The following is a 27,298-nucleotide window of genomic DNA, read 5'->3' on the forward strand; positions in this document are numbered from 1 at the left end:
TTTCTCTTCCTACAGTTGAACTTGCTAAGCCAGCCCACCAACATGACAGAGTAAATTCCTCTTCTACCACCCTGACATTGGACCTCATCCTTAGGGTGGAAGAGCCGCAATTTCCAAGCAAAAATGGAGCTCGTCTACTATGACCACTTAATTCTGGTTTTACTACTGCCAGTAAGGAGGATCAGTGCCATGCTGGACTGCAGCAACACTCAGTGACTGGATACACGTAGCTGCTCTATTGCAGGGAAAACTCCTCACGGCACAAGCTCTACTACAGCATTTACTTTTAAAAATAAAAGCCCAAAGGGCACATCGTGATCATTTTAATAGCGTTGGCAAGAAGGACACATCTGCTCTTCTTGCTTTATGCCTTTAGTCACATTGTCCCCTTTCATCAGCTCCCTTCAGCGTTGGGATGTTTTATTCCGCGTTGCCTTGACAAGGCTGGAGATGCCTGACCTGGCTCTGCGGATCAGAGCTTCGCGTGCCGGGGCACCGCCGGCCCCGGACCGAGACGCACAGGCCGGCTGAAGGTGGACGTGGCTCTGCCTCCTTCCTTCTGACGGGTCTCCGACTGAGAAGAGGGGGGTTGCAGCAGCCGCAGCGCCGAAGTCCCTGCCGGTCCCATTACATATAAACCACGAGGCAGGACGACACGGCACTGCCCAGCGCGTGCAGGTGGCTCAGCCCTGCCGCCCGCACAGCTGCGTGTGGGTCCCTGCCGTTAGGTCTGAAACACTAATGACACTTCAGCAGGCTTGGGCTTGCTGAAGACGCTCCAGCCCTTTCTCCACGGCGTCCATACCGCACAGAGATCCAGCTGACCGGAAAAGCCCCGCAGACCACACTATCTTACAACCTAATTCCCCTGAAATGGCCTGGGATTTAAAAAAAATTAAGATAAATGGGGTCTGTGAAGAGCCACTCCACGCATCAGACAGGACAGCAAGGAGGTATCGCCGGGGAGCCAGGCAACCCGATGGGCAGCTGCCCAGCTGACGGCCTTCTTCCGAGAGGATTAGAGAGTCTTCCAAAGCCTTTCTGGAGAAGAGCTGTCCAAAACTCCTCCGGTCAGATAGGCATTCGCGCACTGACGGTAATGCAGAGACCTGCCGTTTACCTCCACCAACGAGCGCTGGCAGCGCAAAGCAACGAAAGCCCCCAAACTGCTTTGCCAGCAGAATGGCTTTGGGAAGAAGACTGAATATGGGACTGACACAGAAATAATTTCTGCTGCTGTGAGGCTTATGGAGGGACTGTAGCCCCACAGGCAAATATCGTGATTCCATCCCCTTTCTGTCCCACTGCATAAAAGCTTTAACCCCATCGGACCACTCGAACCACTACAAAACTGTGTCTTTCAAGCTGTCTTTACCAATTACCAAGACGCCAACACGATCTTGACATGAACGTACTCAAGGCAACCGGACGACGGTGGAGAGGAGCGCCGTGGCTCGCGCCGGAGGGCTGCGATGCTGCGGCGGGTGCAGGCGCGGGGACATCAGCCGCTGCCGAGTCCGTGCTCAGCGGCACACTGCCCGCGCAGCGGATACCGGCTACGATCGCAACCGACGACTTCTGCATGCCGAGTACCTGGTGCTCAGGAAAGCAAAGCCTGTCTGTGGCAACTCAGATCTGGTGTCCCAAAAGGGAGATATTGAAACCACTGATGCTTTTGAAAGCTTGGTCTGATTCACTGCTGTTTCTGCTCTCTTTCCAGGCGCTCGTTCCAAGAGCACCGGCCGCCCCCACGGAGGAACTGGCTTAGCTCAGGTTCCTCGTGCCAAGGATTTTATTTAGCAAGCCCTGAACGCAGAACGAAGGTGAACAGGGAGCAACAGAGGGAGAAGACGACGGACCGCCTTCGCCAGCCCCCTCTGCGCTCGGAGGGACCGCTGCAAACGTCCGTCGTGGCGACGGGGAGGGAAGGACGATGATGCTGAACCGCAGCCTGACACAGATGTGAAGACAGCAAGCTCCTGTCCTGTCTCCATCCCTTCAGCAACGCGAAACAAAATAAATTTACAAGGACTTTGAGTTACTGACTGTCCAGAGACTAATGGCTCCGCATCCGTGGGCAGGGAAAAAGCTGCAGAGGGACCACTCCGGCCTCGTGCACACCTTGCTGCACAGCCAGGCTCTGCCCGCGGCTGCCGAAATCCAGCCGCAGCCCCGGGGCACGCGCTGGGCTCGACACCGCCCGGCCCGGCCACCGCAGCGCCCGGCCCAGGCGCAGCCATAAACCGGCCGGCGGCTCAGCTCAGCTCAGCTCAGCTCGCGGCGACGCACTTCCAACCGACCATCTTCCTTGCCTGCACAAATAGCTGCTTCGTTCCTCTCCAAGCAACACGCTCCTTGAATGCAAGCTCTTTCCAGAGCTCCATCTATAACCGTATCTAAGATAACGCCAATCTTTTGCAAGAGAAATGCTGCCATGTCGGAAAGAAATGGATAAAATTTTTCACATGGGCAGAAACAACATCAGCTAGAGGGGGAGGGAAAAAAAGAGCTTTTGTAGGAACATAGTGTAAGTCAAGTATTACAGATACCTGCTGGCAAACAGGTTCTCCTGAATTAAAGGCAAATAGAGCTGAACTAAAGCGATGTCCTCCTAACTCAGCAAAAGCTCCTTGCAAATGTCAGCTGAGCTGCCAATGCTGCTAGGCGAATCTTTCCCGAGCTTTCAAAATAAAGCGGCCCCAGGACCCTGCCACAGAGGTTGAGGTCAGATAACCCCCCACAGGCTCCGTTCTCACCTGTGTTTCAGCCCTAAATTCGCTCATTTTGCCCCGACTCAGCGGGCAGCCTGGGGCAGGTCCCTCTGGTCCCAAACCGCGCCAGCCTCGCTGCAAAGCGGGACGGCAAGCTGCATTCTGACACGGCCGAACTGGCTTCTGTTTCTGCACGGAAACGCCCTGAAACGCTGCACTGTTGAGGCAAAAGCGAGGCCCACAAGATACAAGGGAACACGAACCCACAAGAGCGGAGCAAGTCTGCACAAGCCCTAATGAAGAAAATGCAGAGTTTTCCACAGCTGCGGTTGTCAGAAAGAACCTAAGAGTGTTTCACTTGGAATAGGTTCGGCCGAAACATATGATCTCTCTTCTTGCCAAGCACAAACAGCCGTGGTAAATGGGCTCCAAATGCCTTATCGAAGTCTGCAGAAATGTGCCATCTCTGAGATTTATAATTTTAGGCAACTGCAAGAAGTAGTAAGCAGAGACTTGAGTCTTGTTTCTGGGCTGCTTAATTTCAACATCCTGCAAATTCCACTCCAGGGTCGAGCCGCCCGCTTCCAAGTGCCGTTTCTGCAGGCAACGTCGCAGAACACACGCAACAGATACTCTGGGTTTTCCTAAAGGGAAAGGCCAAGAGGGGCTTTGCTGAGCCCTCCTCCTCTTCACTGCCTCCATCTTTTTGTGAAAAGCCCCAAGAGAAGCAAGACAGAAGTCCCGAACCTCAGCACAAAGGTTTCTCCAGCTCCGTGAGAGGCCCCAGCACAACGAGACCACGTTGCTGCAATGGAGCAGCCCGACAATTAAACGACGGCCCAATTTGCATGATTTTTGTGAAATCTAAAGATTATGACATGATTACCTAGCCAGAAACATCTCAGCACAATTATTTAATCAGCTGTCTTTGTTCATCCAAGCCGACCTCAGCTCAGTCACACGCCTGATCCACATGCCGTTATAATCCTTTTTCCTATTAACTTCAACTGCTTTGGTTACTGCACAGAACATCAAGCACCCAGAATAAAAGACGAGACTCCATGATGCAGAGTGGATGAGAGCTGCCCGAATCCCACACAATCTGGTAGCTTTGCACAGATGTTACTGACTTATTTGCTAATGATGAGAGGAACTTTCCCTAACAAAGGCCCTTTCACCTCCTCCATATTTCATCCCTGCTTGAACCTGAAAAGATAACACGGGAACCAGGTTTAAAATTTCTCTGAAAGCCTCCGTAAGGAAGCATAAAGGACTTAACACGATCATCAATTCAAACATTTCCCCCCCCCCCCCCCGACTTCAGCATTCATGCAGCTGAAATGAAGGTCGGTATCAGCTCGCTGTGCAAACCATGCACCTCGTCGGGTGCTGTGCAACACAGCCTGCATTTGGAAATTCGGGGGCTATTTTGTCTCTTTTAAAATCTACCTTGATTTTGAACGGGGACTACCCATACTGCAGCAATCAGCCCTTTGATCTGCAAATCCCTCACGCCTCCTCGGTGTTCGGAATAAAGTCACGCTGTCCCTGTCCTACGCCACTGTGCCATAAAGAAAAGCTGCCACAGCTGCGTCCCTGGGATCTTTCTGCAAATAAGTTAATTAGCTGCAGTGGAGGGAGAAAAATATGTTCCAATGTTCATTAGTTATTTAACAACACAAGTTGTGTTTTCCAATATTAATAACGCGTTCTGGATAGAGGCCACTTCCAAAATATCGGCCGTAATGGTACTGTTTGCTGTCTTCAGCTAGAAGTGTAATTTGTATTTCTAAATAGCTCATCGCTAAGGCTCTGACTCAGTGAAGGACTTAACCGCATGGCCAGCCTTAAGCACGTACTTAGGCCCTGCTGAGGTCAAGGAGATCAAGGCACAAGCGCACGGGGAAGCGGGGAAGGGCACAGCCATCGGAGCACGCTGGAGACCCCCGGCCCTCAGCCCCTCGGAGCCCCTGGCACGGCCTAACGCAGCTCCACGCGGCAACGTCCAGACCTTTCGGACCGACAGAATTTGACCTCGGTCTCCCATGTCAGTGATACTAGCAACACACCGGTCCTTTAAGAAAGCATGAAAGAAAAAATGGCCTTTTCTAAAACACCGACAATTTCACCGATACTTGCAGAAGACATACGCTAAGCAAGGAGGTACGACCCCCCATCGCAGCACTCATTACGGGAGGAGAAAATTTCCTCCAGACAATTTCTGCCCTGCCATACAAGGACTGATGACTATTACCATTTTTAACCTGGGTGATATATCGGTAGACATTATTCTAATTAATTCAAACCATTTCACACTTAATAATCCTCTTGACTAATACCTTGTGACAAAGAATCGCCCAGGTTAATATCACAGCACTTCCATGAATTTCAACACGCTGCCTTCAGCTATAGCCTCGTCTCCGCACTACAGCAAACAGAGCTCCATACATCAAACAGCACATCATTAGTTCCATACATCAAAGAGCACATCATTACACACAGCTTACAGAAAACATTACCAGAACATTGCTCTGGGGTTAGTTTTTTCTTATTCCAATTTTAGCCTGACTTCTTCAAACACGAATGCATACAATACAGAAAATGACCTGTGAGCAAAGGCATGAAAGAACCTTGAATCTTTACAGACTGAAATCTGACAATGTCTACCAGAATCTATAGGCAGGAATCAAAATAATGAAATTGATTTTAATTCACAACTTAATTATTTCTGTGTAAAACTGTTCATGAGCGCTTGTATTTCAGAAAGTCAGTCATTTCTACTGCTAACACAACTTGTGATATTCAACCATCAGCAATGCACTTCTCAACCTCTCACAGGCTTTTTAATCCAGTCCGACTGTCCACCCTCGCTGCAGCTCTCACAAAAACTGAACCCGTTCAACAACCAGCGCAGAAACAGACCTGTTAAGGGAAGATTTACGGTAGAAATTTCAAATATCATCATTCATGGTTATTATGTTATTTAGGCCTACTTTTTCAGGATGATGAAATAAAATGAGTGTTTAGGAATAAACCTACTGCAGTACAATTTATGTACAGGTAACATACAGTTGAGGAAAGAAAATGTACTGTCTGAACTTTGCTACCCAAGACGGCCTTCGCGGTGCTTCCTAAACCCAAATAAATGAAGTAAAATAAAATGCAACACTTCCTAAGGGGCAAGGGACAGAAGCAACACAAGGATTTTTACTGCCCCGCTCATGAGAACCTCCTTGGAGAGAGCTGTCCTGGTGGCAGGGCTGTGCTTTCACCCGAGTCCTCTGCCTGCACGACACCTGCAAGGAAGCTGCTCCTCGGGGGCTGAACCGGGAGATTCAGCTGAGCACAGGCAGAAGTTGAAGTTCCATGGACTCTTTAGCAGAGGGTCTCATTCAGCCATGGCCAACAGGCCACCAGATTCACAAGCACACGTCAAGTTAGTGCCGCCAGGGCAGAGCACAACTTACTGGAGCATCAGCGCCCGGTGGAAGTACCAACCCCGTGAAAACTGGAAGGGGCCCGAAGGCAACACGGCGTCGAAGCCGCGGGAGGCACGAACATCACGGACACCAGATAGGGCACTGGAGCACGCCCCAGACATTCCCCTTTACGCTCAAGCAGAACGATTAGACGACGTGATCCGCTGTCTGACAAAAACGTGGAAGGTCTCACCGCAGGAGAGCTGGAAAACTCTCCTCCGCTTCAGTCAAAGCCAGCGAAGAGTGAAATGTTCCTAACTGCTGAGAAAAGAACCGCTGCACCACGAGATGGCACGAGGGAGAGACTCCAAAAGCAACTGTGATGTTGAACTGACGTTTTGGTCTAACAAATTAAATTGCCTGCGCTTCCCTCGCTGCACGGGTTGGACGTGAACAGGGACAGCTCGTTACTTACTGTGTAAAGCTCATTGGTGACTTTCAGGAGTTCTTCATGCATCTGCAAGCCGATTTCCTTGCTCTGGAAGGCAAAAAGAGTAAGTGAGATGCTGTTACGCTCACAATGTGCATTTTTAACAGGAAAACACGTTTTGAAGGAGGAAAGTCAAACTATGTGACTTCCAAATATTCCATGCACATATAAATCCATTTTCCAGCCCGAATTCACGAGAGCGGTCTGGGTGCTCTGGGGCCACCCCAGCACTTGGAGCAAGGAGGCGGCAGATCTAGCGCATCAGAGGGACTCGGCGGGTTTTCGGTGATGCCGGCGCACTGGTGGGGGACACCAGGACACGGGCAGAAGGGACAGACTCTGGAAAGGCTGGTGATCCGGTCAAACAGCAGAGAAAGGAATCGTCCTCCCCTTCTTTTAGGAACTGAACCAAGATCTGAATCACTGGGAAGCGAGATGTATCCGCTCCAAACCCTTCCAGCTCTCGCGTCCAAGCGAATCCTGGTAATCCCTAGCAAATGCATTCACACCCATCCCACAGAGAACAAAAACACAGCAGCTTATTTATGCTGCCGCAATCTAGCTGCATTTTTCACATTGCTTTTGTGCCTGTAGGGTTTTTCTTCCCTTCTTTCGGTTTGCAGCGGAGTGGGTGGATCCTGGCAGCGCTGCCGGTTTCTGGTAATGCCTTTCTTAAATACCGCCTGCCCCCTCGGAGATTTGCCCTCGGGTGGCTCCCCCCTGCCACACGCCAGATTTTCCATACATTGCCCCGTGCTGGAGGTAGCAAAACTGTGTACATTTTAATTATAGATGCCATTTTATAAATGAAACCGCCCCGCAGCATGATAAGTGCCTCAGGGGCCTTATTTACAACACTTCACAAATCCTGTCTAATATCCTTCCTGCTGCAGAAACTGAAAAGACAGCATCGATAGGGCTGCCAACCCACATCTGGGCTCTGCTTTTTCCATTTATAAACATTAAAACCAAAATAGAGATGGTCTCCTCTCCCAGTCTGCCTAGGACAGTGGCACTGGGAAGTTTAAAAGTTAACCACCATTTTCATTGCCATTTATTTTCCATAAATCCATATCAAAACACAATGCATCCTATATAAACAGGAACACATATGGTAAAGCAAATCCACAGGCTGTTTCAGAATTGCTGCATTTTTGTTTCAGGTCTGTGTTTGCCCATGGACACCCAACCCGGGTTTCAGAGAGCATGAGGAGGAACATCCCATATAATTTATCTATCTTGCAAATCTGGACAGACATTGCTGTTTTGCTCTTCCACTGGCAAAATCCATTTCCAGCCCACAGTCAGCTCTGTGGATCTAGTATTTTCCACACCTCTCCATTTCGGGCTCGTGCTCCATATTGAGACTGGCAGGCTGCACGAGAGCAGGGTCTGCTCCACAGCCAGCAGTGATTTTCATAGCTTGACTTCTTAGATTTTCAACGGCAGCAGCAATATTGCACGTGGATAAGTGGCTGTTGCATTTTCCTCTCAGAGCTGGCTACGCGTTAATGCTCCCCTGTATAACTATAACCTTTACACAACGAACATTTGGGGCTACATGAATCACCTATATTTGCATTTCCCAGCCATGCAGTATCATTCCCCATTTGATGGATTTATTCAAGACAGTTGCTGCCAGACTTGCAATTTCGCATGCAACTTTGATATTCCAGAATGAAGATCAGGGCTTCCGAGATCGAGCGCTCCAACTTCTGCTTTCACCTCGACCATGACCCATCTTCCCTGTTTCCTCTGTCTTCTGTAGCTCGCTCTCACTATTTTGACCTGAATGAATCAAAGCATCTCTCAGAAAGGATATATACCACAAAATAACTGCACCAGTTACATAATAAAGTTTCCAATTTCGCAGCAGCAACAGCCAATGTTTAGCGAGCTTAGGAGGAAACCCACTGTGAATGTAAAAATTCATGGCATCCTCCCCCCTCGTCTCCCCTTTCTGCTGAAATCCTATTATCAATTTGTATTTTCTTTTTTTGCCAAGCAAGATGAAGCAGATCTAGTCGCCTGTCTCCTACAATATGAACAAGATATTTCAGGAGAGAGGCCATTTGTTTGCTAATCATTTAAGCTTGGCTGCAAATCAAGTCAACTCCTACTCAAAAATCCAGCGGTTGGATGCTACTGCAGATGTGCATTCACTGCCTTCCTGCTTCCCTTGTAATTACACCCCAAATCTCTCTGTGGAATTTTCTTGGCTAGGAAACACTTATTATAATTTGAAGATGTGTTTAAACTAAGTATAGAATAGTCTCCCCGCTTCGCCCCCTCCACCCCCCAGAAAACCTGAGCAGTTTCTTTTAGATTTCCTCAAATAACTGAATGTGGGAAAACAACATCCCGTGGGCTTATTGGTTGGGTGACTAAAGATGCCCACGACACAGAGAGGTCTTCTTAAAGCTACCTGGGCAACCTACCTACGTGAAAAGTTTAGGCTTGGATTATTAAAGGTTAGAGTTTAATGCAAAGCACTAAGCAAGGAATCTAAGGAATAAAAGCACTATGCTTTCAGTGAATAAATAGTAATTATAGTTTATCTCTGAATTAGTATCAGAATATTTCAAAGAGTCAAATTTTCAGAAATCAGAGTGATTCATGCTGCTGCCGTTCCTACACGCATGAGATGCCAAAAAGATGCCAATTAGCAGAACGTGCTAATAGCCGCGGCCATCTGGAAGCCTGGTCTGCTAGGAAACCCCGGTGCCCCCTCCCCACGGAGACAGGCATGCGCTAGCTGGCCTTGGAAATCCCAGCTGTAGCTGGCTAATAAGCAACCGAGCTATTGAAAATACGCATCTCTCGAAGACAAAAGGGCGACATCCAGCCCCGGAGTTATTTAGGCCTTAGTCGAAAGCGACAGTCTCCGACCCCACAGCCCCTAAGCCGGCAGCGGTCCCCATCCGCATCCGACCCTCCCGGCTGACCTCGGCTTTGCATGAGCCAAAGCCCGGGCCCAGCACCGAGCCTGTCCCAAGGGAACGGAGGAGGACGGGCTTGTGGCGAGGGCAAGAGCCCAAAGTCAGCCGCAGCGTCTGCCGCTGCCCCAGATCTCCTGCGCGACCGAAGGGAAGGCAACAAAGCCGTAATTTTCAAACCTAAATTTAGACTTTTAAATAGAGCAACAGAAAATGGATCTGTTGTCAAAAGCATGTCGTTCTCGTGAGTCACACTGACACTCAGGGACCGTAGGTGTGTACGACATTTAAAGACCTATTTGCTTACGGACACTATAATCCAAATGCCCTAGATGCTGTTGATGAAGACCACAGTACTCCTCAGCATCATCGAAAGCCTCCCAGAGGGTGATCTAATTTTAACTGTTGTGTCACGTTCTCTTGATTCCCTGTAAGCAACTTCCTCCCCGCCGGCCCCAGTCCCTCCCCAGCGGGTGATCTACCAGCACCGAACCACGTCAACGATCTCCACGGGCCGGATCATCTCCCGGCGGCTGCTGTAGAGAGACCAGACACCCAAGACGGCAGCAGCTTCGTGGTGCTGCAGCCTGTGCCAAATCCAGGCAGGACAGAAGCTGAAGGACTCTCATCTCTCTTCCGAGTTTGCCACCTTCCCTTCTCATAACAGAAAAATTACATTTGTGTGTTTATGGGAGACAAAGCCAAAACGTCATGCAGCAGATCCCAATTCACCGGCACCATCTGCAAAACCCAAACCCTAATTCAGCTGCCTGCTTTCTGCCCTCCATCCCTATTCAGGAAACACAGTTGCTTGGCGGGATAGCGGTGGGTTCAGCTCAGCAGGTTTTATTAAAATTCCTGCTGCTGCAGACAAAGAAAAAGTAATGGAAAGAGGCAACACAGACTATTCACAAAGAATGCTTTTTTTAAAGAAAAAAACTTCCTTCCAGACGGACACCACTTCTTCATTACGTCTCCACCCAGAGCACTGCAGTACAGGACATAATTAAATTCACTGTCATGGCACATAATTAAATCCCAGGTCAGGGAATAATGCAGCACAGTTATTTCAGCCACAGCAATGCTCTGCCTCAAACATATTATTCCATACTTGGAAGGAGCAGCAAATATCTTTCCCTCTACCACAGCAGGAGGTGAAAAAGGGAGAAAACACCTGCCTGAGAGGACCTGCAGCACTTGCCTTGCTCAGAATTTGCATCTGCCAAGAGAACGTGCTGCGAGATTTAAGCAGCGGAGGAGATTCGGTCTGACAAGAGATCAGATGAGATCTCTGCAGTGACATTTCTCAGCATCTCCATTTGCTGCCTGCCTATTAGCACCACTAACACTTGCCTTGATAATCTCCTGCTGAGCCAGAAACGTGATTTGGAGACCTGAAGCTCCAGGGAAACTTGCCCAGTTGAGTTTCCTTGCTCTGCTTTCCCCATCAGCAGGGTTTGCCTGTCTCAGAGCAGGCGGGGAGGCTGTCTCTCCGTTTCAACCATTCGGCTAAGCTACAGCCCGGAGGTGCCTGAACACTGGACTCCGGTCCTCTGCGCTGCCTCGGGGCTCCCCAGCCTGCCTGGAGGTCCTCCTCCGAAACACCCTGGCAGGAGCTCCGCGATGCGCTCCAGTGACCGCGCAGCTCGGTCGGACTCGTGATGGGAGATTGCTTCTCACGCCGCAAGCGACCAGCACGCTTTCTCCAGGCCCTACGTTTCCCAGGAAGGTTTTTGCTGGGAAAGAGAAGATATCACCCAGGCAACACACTCCCTGAGCTCTGCATTTGCAGCCGAAGTTCACCTTACCCCATCTGCATGTCCTCTCTGTGTCGAGGACTGTTAACGGGCAGAGGAAATCCTACAGTTGAGAAGTCCTTCAAACCCCAGCCCACCTCCAGAACCAGTCCCCGAGGCAGCCGTGCTGAAGAACCTGGTACGTTCCATTAACGCCTTCCCCTGCCTCGTATGACTCTTCACCTCCACTACGTGCCTCTGCACTTCTGGCTCCCTTAGGGACTCGATCAACTAAAGCACAATCAGGTAAAACCTCCTCACGGTATTTTCAGCCCAGCTCCAAAGGGGAAGGAGGATTCGGAAGGAGTTGCAGCCAGGCCTGCGGCCCCAGAAAATGCAGACAAAAAAGCACAGAAGCAAACAACGGAAAGGCCTCCCAAAGACAGCAATTTATGGAGGCCTTAAAACCGTTCGGGAAGTGCTGAACAGCCAAAACCAATTTTCTCTGTTGAGTTGCTGCAGCTCTGTAACCCACGCCCAAGGCACCCACCACCTCCAAACCAAGCGCTGACACCGAGGGAGGCTGCCGGGCTGAGCAGGAGGCCCGGCCACCGCCGAAACGAAGCCAGCTCAGGGCAGGGCACAGCCCGTTCAGCCCCTGGGCTCTCCAAGGGAACGGCAACGCAGAAAACCTCCTTGGGTTCAGCTCCGGTCTGCCATGCTGGTCCTTGCGAAGGCTCTTCTTAGAGAAAATACCTTGGGCATCAACCAAGAGACCTGGCGCGCTGAGGTGAAAGCAAAGAGAAAACAGCAAAGGTTTCCAGGAGCCCTCGCCTGACCAAGCAGGGTACCTAGAGCGTCACGTCTGCCGCCGGGCTGGCCATACGGACACGGTGGAGAGGACCAGGCCAGCTGCAGCTCCTCTCAAAGACGGACACTGAAATGGACCACGTGGCATTTCGCACAGGCCTCTCTCTCTGCAGGATTGCAGCGCAAGATGCCTACGCTGCAGAAGTCTGAGGCTGAAGAAGATGTATCCCCTCTTTCCTATCTTGTACCGGGAGATTGAAAATAGGAGACATGAGAAATTCCAGGCCCATTTTCAGCCAAACCGAGCATTCGTCCCAGAGGTAAGGCATGTGCCAGCGACACCAAGGCACCTCTGTGGCTAACATTTGTGTTTCTTTGAGCCCGGATGAGCAGTTCCTCGTCTCCAGGTGACATTGTGCTCGACTAAAATCTCTCCGAGGAAACCTGTTACCCTGCTGGGTAACGAGAAACCACATCCACTGGAAGACAGTTGCCCTTTGTCGCTGGAACTTTAACCAGCCAACGCAACAAGTAAATGATGTCATTACCAGGTCCTTTTATAAAAACCCTGAGACCCGTTTAACATCCCTTTGGGCTTTTCCTTCAGTATAAACCCGCAGAACACTACCTAGCCTCAGTACCACTAATGAAAGACGTTAGTCTCAGGTCTCTGGACTCCAACAAACTCTTGCTATGAAAACTGTAACACATGTCACGGCTTCAGATCACGGGGTCACAGAAGCAAGGCCACGTGTCAGAAAAACACCCAATATATCGTTGCTTGTGCCCCCACACCATCCACACTGAGATGCAATGCAGCTGGCACTCTCAGTTGCAGCAATACATTAAATACCAAATTCTGAAGCATTACTGGGAGAAGAAAGATGGGCAGTTCATTTAACGGCTGGGATAAAATCCAAATGTAGGGGTTTGGATTGTAGCTGTGTGAACGTTTCAATGGCTTCAGTTTGCAGGGGTTTGCAGGGGTTCAGGCAACAACGTGAGCTCAGAGGCTGAGCCCAATCATGCCCTCTCCTGTCCAGATCACCCAAGAGAGGAATTCCTACCTTCCACACCTGGGAAAAGCAGAGAGCAAGGGGAAGAAAGAAAACAAATCACTGGAGGGGAACAATTCCCCATTTTGCAACAAGGCAACAATCAAAGCCCAAATCCAGACCTGACTCACATTTTACAATATCAGTTACAAGCATCTCCAAGCTCTGCCTTGAGACCACATTTGGATGAACTGCATAATTCAATGAATTCTATTTTCAGATATTCAAGGAAAAGGTTGCCGCAGTTAAAATTGGGATATATTTGGATGGATTTCAAAAATACCTAAAAGGCCAATAAAAGGCCTATGGATCAGTAAGTGACATGTATCATTGTGCTTATGCATGAATGACACCAGGACTACAAGTCTACACAGCCTCTTGCAGACGGGCAGATTTCTTCCCTGAAGAGTTCTCCAAACGTCTGTTCCCAGATCTGAGCCATTCGTGCCCATTCCAGGAGACGTGGCATCGTCACCGACCAAAGCAATCCCCGTGCGGCTTGTGTCCCCGACGATGCGTCCCCATTCAGCTTGTGTCCCCATTCAGCTTGTGTCCCCCTTCCGTGCCCGAAGAGCTATGACTCGCCAGCCAGAGCCCCTCACGCACCACCCGCCACGGGACCGTAACCCTCCCTCCTTGCACGGCGACCCTGCTGCTAGCCGGCACCGCCCCAGACGAGCGTGCCGCAGCAAGGATGGCTGCAGGAGTCCCGCGATGACGATGCTCTGCCCCTCGGCAGCAAAAACAACGGAGCAGGGGGAACAAAGCTCCGTCACGAAGCTCCGGCAGAGCCCGGTCTTATGCATCCAAGTTAGGAAGTTGCTTCTCTTTGTGTGCATCACTTAACATTCCTCTACATTTCACTCTCTGCAGCATTTTATTACCCAGTCGCTTAATAGCACACACACAGGCACACAACTACATGCAATATGCAGGTATGTACGTGTGAATTAAGTGCACACTTGCATGTGTTCTGTACAAATACATACTTCTTATCTAAAAATTGTTGTCTCTGTATCTAATTCCTCCCTCTGCCAATTTTAGGAATTGAATCTCCAACAATTTTTCTGTTTTCACTATAAGCTTCACCCATTTCCTTTCCTGGCTCTGCTGTTTTTTTCTAACTGTGACTTAGGGCCTAGAGTTTCATTTTTATTTTCAGTAGTTTTCTTCAACATCTTCCAGCTTTCTCTTCTCCTGGGATTCCCAGCTGTTTCCACTTATCAGGACCACCTTACTAATAACGCCTTTTTTCCTCCCTTAAAAACAGTACTTCAAGATTTTTTTTTTCCTCTCTCCTGCTGTTTCTCTAAAAAACAGTCTTCTCCTTTCTGGGTATGCTGAGCCAAAAGGTCAGCTGGCATCCTGGATATATACTGCCTATGGTGCCTAGGGAAAAAAATCGCAGTGGGTCCACCGATTTCAGGGAGGTACACTAATTCACCAACTTCACATCTTCATAAACTCTCTCTGATTCTGTATTCAAATTCTCATGGAGAAGGAGTTTCAAACACTGGCTGCAGCAAATCTCTCGTTTTCTTCCCCAAACCTCATCAAAAACCTAAAGGCTATCATCACTGTCCCGAAAACCTAGCCCTTGCTGAATCCTTTGCAGGTTTCTACAACTTGCAGCGTAACTCGCCTCCCCGGGGGCTGCAGTCTGCTTTTTTCCTACTGCACGGTGCTCAGTGACATGAAACAGAAACGGACAAGGAGGGGACGGGGGCCTTTTTCCTTAGAAGGCCTGCTTTCAACGCAGCAAAGTTGTCACCTACCAAGCCAAAAAAGAACCGATTCTGAAGTGGAAAACGGAAAACGGACACATAAGACAGAAACACCCCGACCCGACTGTTACCAGCACTAACTGAATTCTGCAGAAGAAAACACATCATCCTGCAGTTCATCCAGCAGCAGTGAGACGTGAATTCCTCCCTCAGCTTTGGAGAAAACACTGCTTCCTTTAAGATTAAAGCAAGCAACCTCACGGCATCGTTGCAACGCAGAGGTGCAACTGCGGCTTGCACAAGCACTGCCGAACAACGTGCGAAGCTGTCCTGCTCCAAACGCAGCCGCAGCAGAGGCCACCCAGCTCCGGGCTCCAGCTCCGAGGTGGTTTATAGCCTGCAAAACCAAATTTGCCAACGATTTGAGAAATGTAATATAACTTCTCCTCCTCCATCATTTGATGATCCCTTTTATACCTTCCATAAGTCCTGCTGAGGCCAACGCGAGCCATCATACTGGCCTCAGCTGGAGGCAGATCAGGCCTGCCGCTGGCTCAGCTAAATCTCTCCAACTCAAAACACTAAAAACTTAATCCCCGCTAGCTCAGAGCCTCAAACTTTTCCCTCTTTTCTGGGTCTGGGGAAGGCCAAAAGGCTTTCCAGCCGGCCACGGTGAAACGGGGGTCTAACCGGCGACTGGCTGAACGTCAGGACGAGCGGAGCAGACCACATGCTGCGGGTCACTGGGAGGGTAAAACACTTCAGTGGAGATGAACAAAATGCACAGCCCCAGTTTACTGCCGAACGACCCACAGCGGTGCTACGCGCGTCCAGGCAAGGCACGGGGAGCGGCAGCTCAGCGCTCGGCATCTTTGCTGGCGAATTACCCCCCTCCTGATCAACTGCTTCTCGGTTATGCACATCCTCGTACCCCAGACACTGCGCAGCCGTGTCTTTGCTGCAATTGTTTGCATTTACATAATGAAAGTGCAAAGCACAAAACCTTCCAGCTCCTCTGTGTACCCACAGCATGTCACAACCCATTAGTAAATTCTAGATGGGAGGAATTAAAAGTGACATCTCTGGAAAAAAACGTTACTCTAATTTACCATCAAAGAGCAATCTACAACAAAACCAAACAGCTGAACCACCACTGCAGACGCCCTTAACCCTTCCGGAGCCGGATGATTTGCCTAGCAGTCCTCCAAAGCACAGTCCCTCCAGGAGAAGAGCTTGCAGCACTCCGCTCGCTGTATTCAAACCCAGAGCAGATAAAACACTGAAAGATTCATCCCCGAACCATCTAGTACCAGTTGCAGGACTAGACTGCACGTCTTAACAAGCCTTTTACCAAGATGCTCTTACTCCCATACACACGCCTAAATCTTCTCACCAAAACATTGCTGGAAAAGGAGAAATGCAGCCCCAGGTCCTCTTCTGGGCACAGCACACAAGAGGTTAAAGAAACGACCAGCCTCTCCCCAGAAGTGTCAGCCGCCCTACCCACATTAAGGGCCAATGATGACACAAAACAAGCCTTTTTGGTGATTTAGCTGATCATTATTTCCACGGACACGTGAGTCCTACCACAATTCAAACCTCGAGGGACAAATGCAAGTGAAATCGCAGATCTCCCCAGCCCAACCGTGCAGCCTCCTCCTGATTAAAGGCCGGTGCTGGCTGTGGCAGGCTGCAGACGGAGCCGATACCGCTTCACCTCTGCGGCAGCGCACGGGGGAGGGAGAAACGAGGAGGAACGATTTCCGTAAAATACAAGCATTTTGTCTTACAGCTAAAATTTAAATTCAGAAAGGAAGAGGGAGGAAGGGAGCGAAAGCAAACGAAGAAATAATTCTGCCGAATGCATGAAATATTTCATCATCTTGTCCTGGTGGACTGACTTACCATGGGGAAAATTCTTCAAACACCGTATTTATGCCCTTGCTTGAATGTCGGCTGGATGTGTCCTACTGTAGTTCAAAATGAGATACACCATTCACGGATTTAGGAAGGGTACGCAGAAAGTCTTAATTCGCATCTCAAAACACGTTTCACAGTAAAATGCAAATGGGAGGGAGATTTTGAGACTGCTTTAGAACTGACTTAACCAATAAATCCCAAATCTGTCCAATTGCTGGAGGCCACAGAGACAGGAAAAGGGATGATATCCCCTACCAGATCAGCCACCCAAACCTGCTCTTATGGCTTAATTTCTAGGTCAAATCTACAAACTAGAGGACTCTGCCCATGAAATATCACATTAAGTTTACTCTCTAGTTGGCTAAAATTTTTAGATAACAACTGTTTTTAGCACATTTCTACTACTTGGAAGTCAGACATGCCACAGAACTCGCCCTGCTCACTTCACTACAACTGTCCAGCCACCCCTCTGGGAAAGAAGCTACAAAAATTGGGATAAATACAAGAACAACAACATAGCCAGACAAAAGGTCCTTCTAGCCCAGGCCAGTATCGCCGGGGGCAGCTGCTAACAGCTGCCTAGGAGAGGAGGGAAGGAAAGGGCAAGCGATGTGCCACCGCGCATGCGGATGACTTCCAGCAGGCAGAAGTCTCGAGCCTGAAGTTGCAGCACCTGGACCCTGGTTTTATAGCTGCGGATAGGTAACTCCTTCACACGTTTGTCCAACTGCTTCAAAACCCAAGTTACACATTTGGCATTCGAAATCATCCTGGGATAAAAACCAACAATCCACACTATTCCAGGTATAATACAATATATATAATATTAATAATATTTTTTTAAAAAAAAAGTACTTTCCTTTTTACTTTTTCTTTCTGTCTGGAGCCTGGTGACCATCCACAACTTACATTATCAGGAAAAATCAAGTTCTGATTTCTATTCACTTTCTACAAACTGCTTATGACCTTTTATAGTCTTACTGTCTTATGTAATTCTGTTGTCTTTTTCTACTGAAGAATCCTAGCCTACCTCACCGTGAGGTCTACTTCACCCACTACTGTGAGACCCCTGCAAGTCTCTGATGCTCACTTTGAATTTGGTTATCACCAACAATTCTGTATCATCAGCGGACTTTGTCAGCTTATTATTCATCCCTTTTCCAAACGACCTATTAAGGACTCCACTGAAAATCTCCTTTGTTTTGTTTCCTGCCTTTTAACCAGTCATTAATGCCAAAAAACTACTCCTTATTCTTCAACAGCTTCTTTTCTCTAAGAACTTCAGGCACCTTTTCCAAAGCCTTTAAGACACTGAAGATACAGGGCCAACCTGCCCACATGATCACTGACTCCCTTAAAAAGTCCAGCCGATTTCTGAGGCATGATTTTTCTCTTTAGAAAGCTGCACTGATTCTTCCATTGTATCTGCCTGAATGTCTCTTAATTCTGCTCTTAATAAAGTTTCACCCAACAGCCTGTTTTTAAAGTCAGATGTGCTGATCTCTTCTCTGAAAAGCCCTTCAGGACTCTTAAAAAAATAATATGAAAAAAAACCACACACACACATTTTCCACCTTCCATTTCTCTGGCACTGATGGCAAATTAAGCATTATGTTACGCATCACGGCTAGTCATTTGACCATTTCATATCTCAGTGTCTTTAACACTGCTGAGTAAGTATTATCTGGAAAGAATGATAAATGATAATCCCTTGTGTGGATTTGCTCTAAAACATCTACTGACAGTTCAACTGGAGAAGATTCTTCAGACTGGTTCCCCCACAAAGAAAATCTCTAGTCTAAGCTTTTCCATAACAAATATCAGGATAAAGAATTCAGTCAGCTTTTTGCTATTACCTCTTGTTCTTTTTTGCACTTCAGTAACCTACACCCCCTTCACACTGCATGGCAGGCTTCCTCCTTGTGATTTTGGAGAAGTTTTCGTTAGCTTTTATGCTTTTAGTAAGCTGTCTCTGAAAATCTCATTTGGCCTGACTTATATTGCTTTGAACATTTTCACTTTTCAGAGTTTAAGCTATTCTCTATGTTGCTCATTCAGACACGACATGTACTTCTTAGAAAGTCCTGTTACTTTTCTCTGCTGTTTAACCATCTTGGCTTTTTTAATACTTATTTACATTTTCATTGTTCTGGGGGGATATGGGCATGCCTGAGACGCTGAAATGGCTGACTGCAGCTCTGGGTGCAACTTTGGCTCCACTTTCATTGCCAAAATTCCCACTGCCTTGTTGGACCAGGATCACAATATTCTCTAATTGTCTTAAAGTCTGCATTTTCACCAAGACACTTTAAATAGTTTTATCATTCTAAACATTCCCATGACAAAAATATGGCTAAATTCAGTGTCGAAAATATAAATGCCCAGTAAGCAGATTCATCTTCCATCTTCAAATAGCCTCCAGTTTGTGCAGAAAGCCACAGAAAATTCCTTTTTTTTTTGGAGGAAAGTGTAAGGATGGATCCTGACTGAACAGAACTACATCACTGCTTTGGTTACCTTTTTAAAAAGTCTGATGACATCCTCACTGATCTGTGACAGTCGGACGATGACATTGTTCATGAAAATGTCGTTCAGGGTAGCATGATCTCTGCTCTCACGCCGGGTCTGCGTCAGAACCAGATACCAGCAGTTCACAGGGGAAAGCAGGTGCTGATCTTTCCTAGGGAAATGTGAAAAAAAATCAAAAGGCCAAATGAACAATTCAGAAAGGCAATTAATTTTCAAATGAATACCATTAACATATTAACATCGCCTTCCTCCAGAGCATAAATCTGCTACGCGCAGTTCATCCTGCCCTCGGAGAGGAGCGCGAGCTCCTCCTTGCTCCTTCCCCTCCTCAGAAACCACTGCAACATCTGGTCAAATTCCCGACTGCCACTCACGACAGCCGATACAACCCCAGCCTGCTTCTCCAGCCTGCTGATCTGCAGGACGGACATCTGCTCGCAGCATCCTGCGCTGCTAACATCCCCGACCTCCTCCCGCCCAGGCCTGCGATTGCTGGCTGCAGCGGAGCAGAAACTCCAGCGGCGTGGAACAGCAAAGCCTGGAAGGCGGACAAGGGCAGTGCCAAAGAGCACCGTTCCGCAGGAGAAACAGCGTGTCAGGCCGACTGTCTGCCGTCAAGAAATCTCAGGAAGCCTGCGGAGTCGGCCACAGCGACGGGAGCCATAATCAAATGAGAAGCACAGCTGCAGAGCCAGGATACCAGGCTGCACACTGTAACCAATACTGCTCTGTTAGCAGAAAGGTGGAACAGGGTATTTAATAGGTCTTTTCCCTTCCAACACTCTTCTGCTTGTGCTGTGGTGCAAGCATTTCAGGTAGCCTTCCAATTTCACAAGAAAACGTTTGCATAGCTGTTTGCATTAGACACAGATATTTTGAATCACTGAACCCATTACTAATTAATTCCTCGGTATCCATATGGGGTCTTCATCAGGGTTCAGAGGTTTAATGTCACAGCACAGTAAACACGTAATGGGAAAAGAAGAAGTCTCTTTGTGTTTATTCAGATTAGAAGTGATCCATCTTAAATACTGCAGCATCACTGGCGATATCCCACACCGTGTTACCAGCCATCAATTATACTGCCAGTCGTGGGATAACCAGTGTTTTTCTTTAAGCTCCATCTCCTAGAGAAACATCCTGCACAGAATCAGTTTTTATGAAACAACAACAAAAAATCTGATCTTCATCACTGTGGGGCAAGCTTGAAGATGCAACTCCAGAGCACTGGGAAACCTCAGGCACCAAAAGAGAGAGCATCTGACTTCTGTTGCAAGGTGCAGCCTCGCCGCTTCCAATCCGGATACACAGGACACAACCAGGGCAGAAAGCAGTGTTTGTGCATCCCGTTACTTCTTACTTTATAGAGATAGGTAAACGGCTTGCTCAGAGCATAACAACGGTGTTTTCTCTCTTTTACTTTGAGGTCTTGGACGTGCTCAGGTTTGAACCCCTGTCGAGAAACCCCTGCCGACAGCTGCAGGTCGAGGCGAGATGCCCAGTTTGCAAGCGCAGCATCGCCGCGGCTCGCTCAGGGACTCGGCTCTGCCGCCGGCGAGCAGCAGCCGTGCAGCGGGCACGGTGCGGGGCATCCCCGAGGGGCCGTGCCGGGGTACGGAGCGAGGAACGACCGGCGCACGCGGAGCATCTACGAGCCCAGCGCCACGTCCCCCCGGCCGGACGCTGCGCTCCTCCTCCGGCCCTCGCTCCTGCGGGAAAGGTGCCTTAAACACCTCCGTCAACACAGCAGCTCTCAGTCTAAATACTAGACGCAAAGGTTTCAAGCGAGCCAAGGATTTCCCATTCTTTGCTCTAAGCTTCCTCCTCCCACGGCTTTGTCCTTATTTACCAGCCTCCTACAGCTTTCCGTCGCCGGCAAAATAAATGTTTTTCTGCGGAAGGAAGACGCTCTGATGCTGACCCCAAGCACAAACTGGCACTTCAGCCAATGTATAAGCACCTTTCTATACAGCCTGCGCTAAGCAGCCATGGGTTTCCTCCCTAATCCAGCTGCTGTGGGCACGCAAGCCAAGGGGGACGCAGGTCCCGTGCCGCGCTTCCCGGCAGCTGCGTCCAGAAGCCGTGCACCACGGAGCTTCGGCACCGCCCGGCACCCAGCTGTGCAGGACGCCGGGACCCACGGCTCTGCCGGGAGGGTTTCCAGCTACGCGCGCCTGGCACTCGGATCCCTCTCCTCTCCTCGTACACACCCCCAGTTGGCAAAATCCCAGTTAGCCGGGGAGACAAACTAGTAATTTGTGTGTCTAAACCTTTTCCAAGTTTCACGCTCCACTTGACTAGTAACGCAAAAGTCACGATTAACCACAACTTGAACTGCAGATTTACACCAAAAGTGAAAGGGAGAAAAAGATCCAGCAATATATTTTCCGGTATACTGCCTTCTGAGTAACTGAATACATACAATATTTTTACACCATATATTATCCCAGAAGAGAACGATTTTAAAATGCTTCGTAAACCCAAGCTAGATCTGCACAAGGCCTTTTTAAGGTGGGTAAATGCTGTTGTAGATGCTTGGAAGAAGCAAGCTAAGTCCTTGAGAAGTTCCCACAGTTCCTGCAAGCTCTGAAGTCTCGGACAGGCACAACCACATCCACACCACTCACCAGGAATGCTTGTTCTGCTCTGGAAACGGGAATCATCCCAATCGAGACGCAGAGATGGCACCAGGTGGAGGTGAACTACCCCGGCACAACAGCTGTTGTTCCGCTGAGCGACCCCGTAACTCAAACTCACGTCACTCGATCACTTCTGCATCCGATTACCCGAACTCCAACTTGGGGCAATGCACCCCAGACAGCTTTACCTGCAACTGCTCCCAGTTTTGGGTAAGAGGCCGAAGGAAATGTTTTTGCACGCATCCTCTGCGCTCGCCCGCACTGCGTGCACTTTTTCCTTCTCTTTCGAGGTGCAGCACTCCATGCTTCCAGCTCTCTCGCGGTCCAGAGTTCAGCCCCTACTTAACCAGCCACGACAGCAGCTATAGTAAGTGCAAATTGTGCAGGAGCCTGACGGCAACGCGACCGAAGGCAGCTCCTCGGCAGCCTGCACCTACAACAGATTCCTCCTTCCCTGCGGTCGGAGCTCACCAGTCCATACCTCTAGAGAGGGATCTTAGGAGCTCTCATTTAAACAACAGTCCAGCCGGTCTCGGGGTTTTGCACGCAGAGGAAGCGTGTGCATGCGTGTGCACAGGCGTGTGCCGCTTTGCGGCTCTGCACACAACCAGCTCCAGAGGCTGGTCGCAGGTGGACCTCCACGGAGAACCTGCCCCTGCAGGAGGGACAAAATAAACACAAAAAAGTTTCTGAAAGTCCGTCCAGGAGCAGGCAGCCTGCTCCTTTCCAAACTTCATTATCCTGGCCCAGAGGGCAAGCTGCTGGCATCTGCGTTTATACCAAGTAGAACCGAGCAGCGGTCACGGAGCCCAGCACGGACCTCTGCGAAGCCCGCGGTGTGCAGTCGGATGGGAAAATCCCACAGCCCATGCAAAGCAAGACCCCTGCGGGGAGAAAGAAAACCCCCGGCACAGCTGGCTTGGGAGTCCGGGAAAGAAACCCTCTGGGAGGCCAACTGTGAGAAAGAGCCGTCGTTAGCCGGGGTTACAGAGGCCAGATACAGATAAGCAGCAGTTCAGCTCCCCGCGCCCCGCTGTCACCTGGTGCCGATCCATTCCTGTAACCATCAGCAAAGGAGATCACGCAAGGTGACGTGGCCTGGGGGGATTCTGGCAGGAGAGACCCAACTCAAAACAGCTGGACATGGACCAATGCAACCTTCCGAGATGTGGTTTTAGCTAAAATCTTTGGATTAAAGCAATTAATAGAATCAAAACACTATCTGGACTTCCCAAAAAGCTTTAATTCCTAGGCAGGGGCTATCGATGCACTGCGGTAAACCTCTCGTGGGTCTTGAGACTGCAAGCACAAAAAGCCCATCAACCAAGGAGGGGGGCAACAGGTGAGGTAGGAAACGAGATTTTGGAGGTGCTCAAAGCAGGGCGGAGGCAAGGCTAAAGCATACACCAGAGCATTTTCCTTGATAAAAAGAGGGCATTTTTGCCAGATTCTTGCAGCATGTGTTCATAGGAGCTTCTGGCCTCTAGGGCCTCAGATGTTTGTTTGGACTTGCCTTCTCAGTTAAAGCAGATTTATAGTCCCTGAAGTTAGAGTTTTAGGATGTAGCATGAAAGATAAATACAGAAAAAACAGAATGAGCACTCCAGTAAATTACTTCTGGCATTGGCATCTGTCTCACAGTTGGGAGACAAAACAGTGAGCAATTTAGTGGCTACTGGAAGAGAAAAAGCTATTAGAAGAGCAGCCAAAGCTGAAGAGAACCAGTCAGTTATTCAGGCCTGCACCTTTCCTCACCATCCACCGCTCAGGATGAGAAGGGAAACATTCCTCTTCCCCAAGACAAATTGCTGAAGTCAGGAAAGGGAGAAAGAAACAGCAGTAAACTAGATAAATAACACAAAGAAAATAAACAGCCTGATTTTGTAATGCTCATTTTCCATCCTCTCTGAGGATTCCTCATATTTAATAATATATTACTGCAATTAATACAATAATATGTCCATTTAAAAACTGATGAACATCCTTGGGAGCTTCAATGCTGACCTAGCTGCATTAGCCCAAACTCAGCCTCCCGGATCCATCAGGAAAAAATCCTACGTACATTCTCATCCAACCGCTAAAACAAAATCCAAAGGAAAAGCAGAACTGCAGCCAGCACGTCGGCGCTCCGAAGCAGCTGTCACACTCCGTTGCTTTGCTGAGTTTGGCTACCGCAACCAAGGACAGCGGAGAGAAAGGGCAAACCCAGCTGGGAGCCACGACGCGAAGGTCGGCCGAGAGCCCGGAAACGAGACCATTGCCAGGGAATCAACCGGGCCGGGGAAAATTCCTCGGGAGAAAGCAAACGCCAGATCCCTGCTCAACCAAACCAGCGCGTAACGCTGGAGGAAACGGCGCGGAGAAGGGCTCCGAGACGCATCACGTCTGCATCAAGTCCCGCTCACGTGCCGCTTCCAGGTAGCCCCGGCTTGGGCAGCTGAGCGCAACAAACCGGGACTGCGCTGCACGACCGGCCAAGCACGTTCCATCAGCAGTTTAAGCAAAGGCTAAAATCAGCTCAATAGACTAAGGTTTAAACAAAGATTTGAAATAATAAAGGGATGCAATTGCAGATGAGAACAGACACCCCGGCAGCTCCCAGAGGTGCATGATCACGACCAGGTTCGCTGCTCGCCGAGGTACAAGCCAGCGTCCAAAGCAGCCTCTTGGTCCCTGAACGGAGCCGCAAATCCCCCCGCTCACAGGGTGAGGACGGAGCCAAACGAAGGCAGGAGACCGGTGCTGCCACGCGGACGGGGGAGGCCCAGGTGTCCCTCCCGCCTGTCCCTGCCCCACCACCGCCTTCCCAGCAGGCTGGTTACGGTCCTCCACCACCTCTCGGGTACCGCCGGCATCCCACGGCCCTCGGTCCACGGGGGAAGATGAGCCTGATGTCCAGCTTCTGCTAGCACTGGCACTGCGCCTTACAGATTGGCTGCTTTAATTTTTTTTTATCCAGCCCAGATCTGTTGCTCCTGCTCCTATTTCCCATAACACACGAGGGAAGGTTTCAGCTGGGCTCCCTGCACCGGCTGATTTGCTCCACTGCATCCCGCTCGGCACAGCACAGCTGAGCCCTCTGAGCAAAGCGGAGGCTGGACGGCTTCGTCCGCTAAAGCAGAGAAAAGAATCAGCTTTCAGTCAACCCCATCCTTGTTCTACGCCGGTCGCCTCCCTCCAGCGGTGTCTGACACTCGCTGTCCCCATCGGCGCGGGCATCGCCCCGAGACACAGCTCGCAAAGCCACCAGCATCGTTGCTCCGCCCGGCGCGCCGGTCCCGTGAGCTACGCGCGGAGCACAGACCGGGCGCGGGGCCTCCTCACCCGCCTCTACCTGCATTTTTTAAATGACTTAGAAGATACTGCTATAAATCCTCTAGGAAGGAAGACAAATCTGAGGCTGCACCTGCACCCGTCCTCCAGGAAGATTTCTACCGAGCAGGTCACCGCCATGGCGGGAAGCAGCATCAAAGACGATGCGAACGCTGTACGGCGGGTCCGGACTACGCCACCGCCCTTGCTAGACACGTTCTCATAGAAAATATACAGCAACCCACTAGACCGGGACTTCGGAAGCACGGCCTCTATTCGCAGCCTCCTGAGGACCCTGCCGTTTCCTTGGGCCTCCCCAATAAGTTTCCCCACTGCGAAGAGCTGCAGGAGCAATGGAAAGAGCCGCGCTAGAGCTAGCGCTGGGCTATGAACCAAACCTAACACAAATAACCCCGGGTTAAGTTTCTTCCCCAATCGCGTCACGCTCACCCGGGCAGCAAGGGCCCTCCAGGGAAAGGCCCAAACGAGCTGCAGGTTTTCACGGAACCCCGCGCCGAGCGCGGCTCTGCTCCGCTTCCCAGGACCCGCTGCCAGGCTCCTGCGGGCTCTCGGAAATCCCGCGCGGCTGCTGGAGCGCTTCCACGCGGGGACATCCCGCAACACACGGGCAAGCTCTGCGGGAGCCCGAGCCTGGTCCTTCCCAAACGGGATGCTTCGGAAGACGTCAAGGGGAATGGGACATCCCTGGCGATCCTCTGAATGCCTTACAAGGGAGAGGAAATCTAGTTTTTCCCCCATTTCATTCTATTAACACCGCTGACACTGTCATTTCAGAAAAGAGCCGTTTGCCATGCAGGCTGTTATTCTGCGTTTTGTCCACTAAACTGCACCAGAGGAAACCTGCTTGCTAAAATGGTTCAAATGTCTCCAAGGCGAACATGAAATGTCTAGGCATAACGTGAATATATTCACATATGCTGAATATCTACTGTGGTCTTAATCCATCTCACTCCTCAGACGACAAAGATTTCCACAAACCGCAGCGCGTGGCCGGTTCGGTAATCGGAAAAGTCCCCGGAGCCGCCCAGTGCCACCGCAGAGAGCGTGCCGGCACCTGGCCTGGCTGGGTGAGGCCATGCCGAAGGGCATCCCCGTTTCAGCCTCACGCCCCAACTCACCCAAAGTCAGAGGCGGTGAGAAAAATGTTCTTTCAGGGGAAATTTCAATGAATATTTCCCACCTAATTGGAGCAATTCGTTATTCTGACGTGTTCCATTTTGACAGCACTGAAACAATTGTGCACTGTTCTTCCATGTATTAGATTTAACGTTAAAAGCAAATTGATCAAAAATGAATCAAAATTAAAAAAAAATATACAACTGAAACAAACTATTTTACGCTGTCCAACTGAAACATTTTGAGATCTTCTAAACGAGGAAGCCAAAACGGTCCGTCTCAGATGTTTCACCTATGCCTTTTTTTTTTTTTTTTTTTTAATTCCCATAAAACATACCAATTTCAGAGAAACTGCCTTTTCCAGCGGACACTTTTCCTGCCAGGAACGTGCGCGAGCCTGGGCCGGTCCTGTCCCGGGAGGGTCTGCGGCCACCCCCACCGCCCCGAGCCGAGGACGGGTTTGGCCGGGGGCTCCCGGGGGCACAGGTCACGGTGGAGCCTGTGTAACCTCAGACTCGGATTTGCTCCTTGTGCAAGAGCAGGTTTTCACGCTACGGATAAACAGGGAAAAGAAACATGGAATTCGAACCCAGAACTCCCCACCGCCTTAAAGCAAAAGCATCAACAACAGCCGGAGCTGCTCCTCCAGAGGTTCTCGCCTCGCCGAGCTCCGCGTGCCCCATCCAGCCTCATGCTTGTGCTTCAGCCTGCGACGCTCCGACGGCTGCAGCTGATCACGTATTCAAATCCCAGTGGCTTCCCCCAACGCCAAGAACGCGTCTGAGCCGCCGTGGAGGCTGCCGCTGCTCAGCCTCCGCGCGCGTGAGACGAGCGCCGGGCTCGCTGCGCACCGCGAGCTCGCAGAGTTGTCCTTGATGGT

The 27,298-nt window shown here is 49.9% G+C and overlaps 1 protein-coding gene across 4 annotated transcripts in view; it reads right to left on the reverse strand.

The window, feature by feature from the left end:
- SRGAP3 (SLIT-ROBO Rho GTPase activating protein 3) overlaps nucleotides 1–27,298 on the reverse strand; it is a 137,750-nt gene that overhangs the window by 39,256 nt on the left and 71,196 nt on the right. For all 4 annotated transcript variants that reach the window (XM_064519249.1, XM_064519247.1, XM_064519248.1 and 1 more), the window contains exons 3-4: nucleotides 19,319–19,481; nucleotides 6,606–6,668 (exon numbers count right to left, since the gene is read on the reverse strand). In XM_064519249.1, the coding sequence (XP_064375319.1) occupies nucleotides 6,606–6,668; nucleotides 19,319–19,481 (226 nt within the window). The remainder of the gene's footprint in view (nucleotides 1–6,605; nucleotides 6,669–19,318; nucleotides 19,482–27,298) is intronic.

The sequence above is a fragment of the Dromaius novaehollandiae genome, chromosome 12 (assembly GCF_036370855.1).
Source record: "Dromaius novaehollandiae isolate bDroNov1 chromosome 12, bDroNov1.hap1, whole genome shotgun sequence".
In the NCBI taxonomy this organism is placed as follows: domain Eukaryota; kingdom Metazoa; phylum Chordata; class Aves; order Casuariiformes; family Dromaiidae; genus Dromaius; species Dromaius novaehollandiae.